The 932-nt window shown below is 54.7% G+C and overlaps 1 protein-coding gene across 1 annotated transcript; it reads left to right on the top strand.

Annotated features, from left to right (window-relative positions):
• The first annotated feature begins 141 nt into the window (after positions 1–141).
• LOC108357525 (histidine-rich membrane protein KE4 homolog 2-like) lies at positions 142–492 on the top strand. The gene has a single exon (XM_017608599.1). It carries the CDS (start codon positions 142–144, stop codon positions 490–492), a length of 351 nt encoding a protein of 116 aa, XP_017464088.1.
• The last annotated feature ends 440 nt before the right edge of the window (positions 493–932 follow it).

Here is a 932-nt window from a genome sequence, read left to right as displayed (position 1 = left end):
TGATCACCATCAACAGCACCGGCGTCGGCGGTCGTCTCCGAGACGCGCCTCGTCAGCGGTCTGCTGAACCTGATCGCCGACTTTCTGCACAACTTCACCGACGGTCTGGCCATTGGGGCGACCTTTGCCGCCGGGAAGAGCATGGGCACCATCACCGCGGTGACCATCTTCATGCACGAGATTCCCCACGAGATCGGCGACTATGCGATACTGATTCAGGCGGGCTACAAGCGCAGCAGCGCCATTGGCCTGCAGCTGGTGACGGCCATTGGGGCGCTGATCGGCACCGCCGTCGGCCTCTACTACGGCGAGCTGGAGCACGCCACGCAGCTGATTCTGCCGGTGACGGCGGGCGGCTTCATCTACATCGCCACCGTGTCGATGATTCCCGAGCTGCTGGAGAAGACGAGCAGCACCGTGCAGACGCTGCTGGAGATTGTCGCCATGATGGCCGGCCTGGGCATGATGTACTGGATCGCACTCAACGAGTGAGAATGGGGAATGGGTGAACCACTGATTCTCTGGAATTCTACAACAAAACAAAATCATGAGAATGTGTGGCTGAGGAAGTGTGTGCTTGTGTGAGAATCACAAACACACACTGTTTCAGCTGCCACCATCACCACCACTGCAGCATAAACAAACTCTCTTTCTCGCTCGATGTCACTTGTTGTTTGCTGTACCACCAATTCTATTTACATTACACAAACGGCTCTGTCTCTCGCCCTTCCGAGTAATCTCTGCCTCGCGACGATATTACACTCGTTCAGTCAGAGTGAGCATGTGTCACTTCCACCACCACCAGCAGCAGTGTGTAATGTACGACACTGCAATCACCATCTTCTCAAGACAGCACTGACTTGATTGAATCATCATCATCATCATCGAGCACACTCACTACCTTTTTCCCTCTTTATTAGCGCTGGTGTCAG

Source organism: Rhagoletis zephyria, unplaced genomic scaffold, assembly GCF_001687245.7.
Source record: "Rhagoletis zephyria isolate East Lansing unplaced genomic scaffold, Rhagoletis_zephyria_1.1 Rzeph_scaffold_79226, whole genome shotgun sequence".
NCBI classification, from domain to species: domain Eukaryota; kingdom Metazoa; phylum Arthropoda; class Insecta; order Diptera; family Tephritidae; genus Rhagoletis; species Rhagoletis zephyria.
The sequence above is the reverse complement of the archived record's forward strand: the minus strand, read 5'-3'. Positions and strand labels throughout refer to the sequence as shown.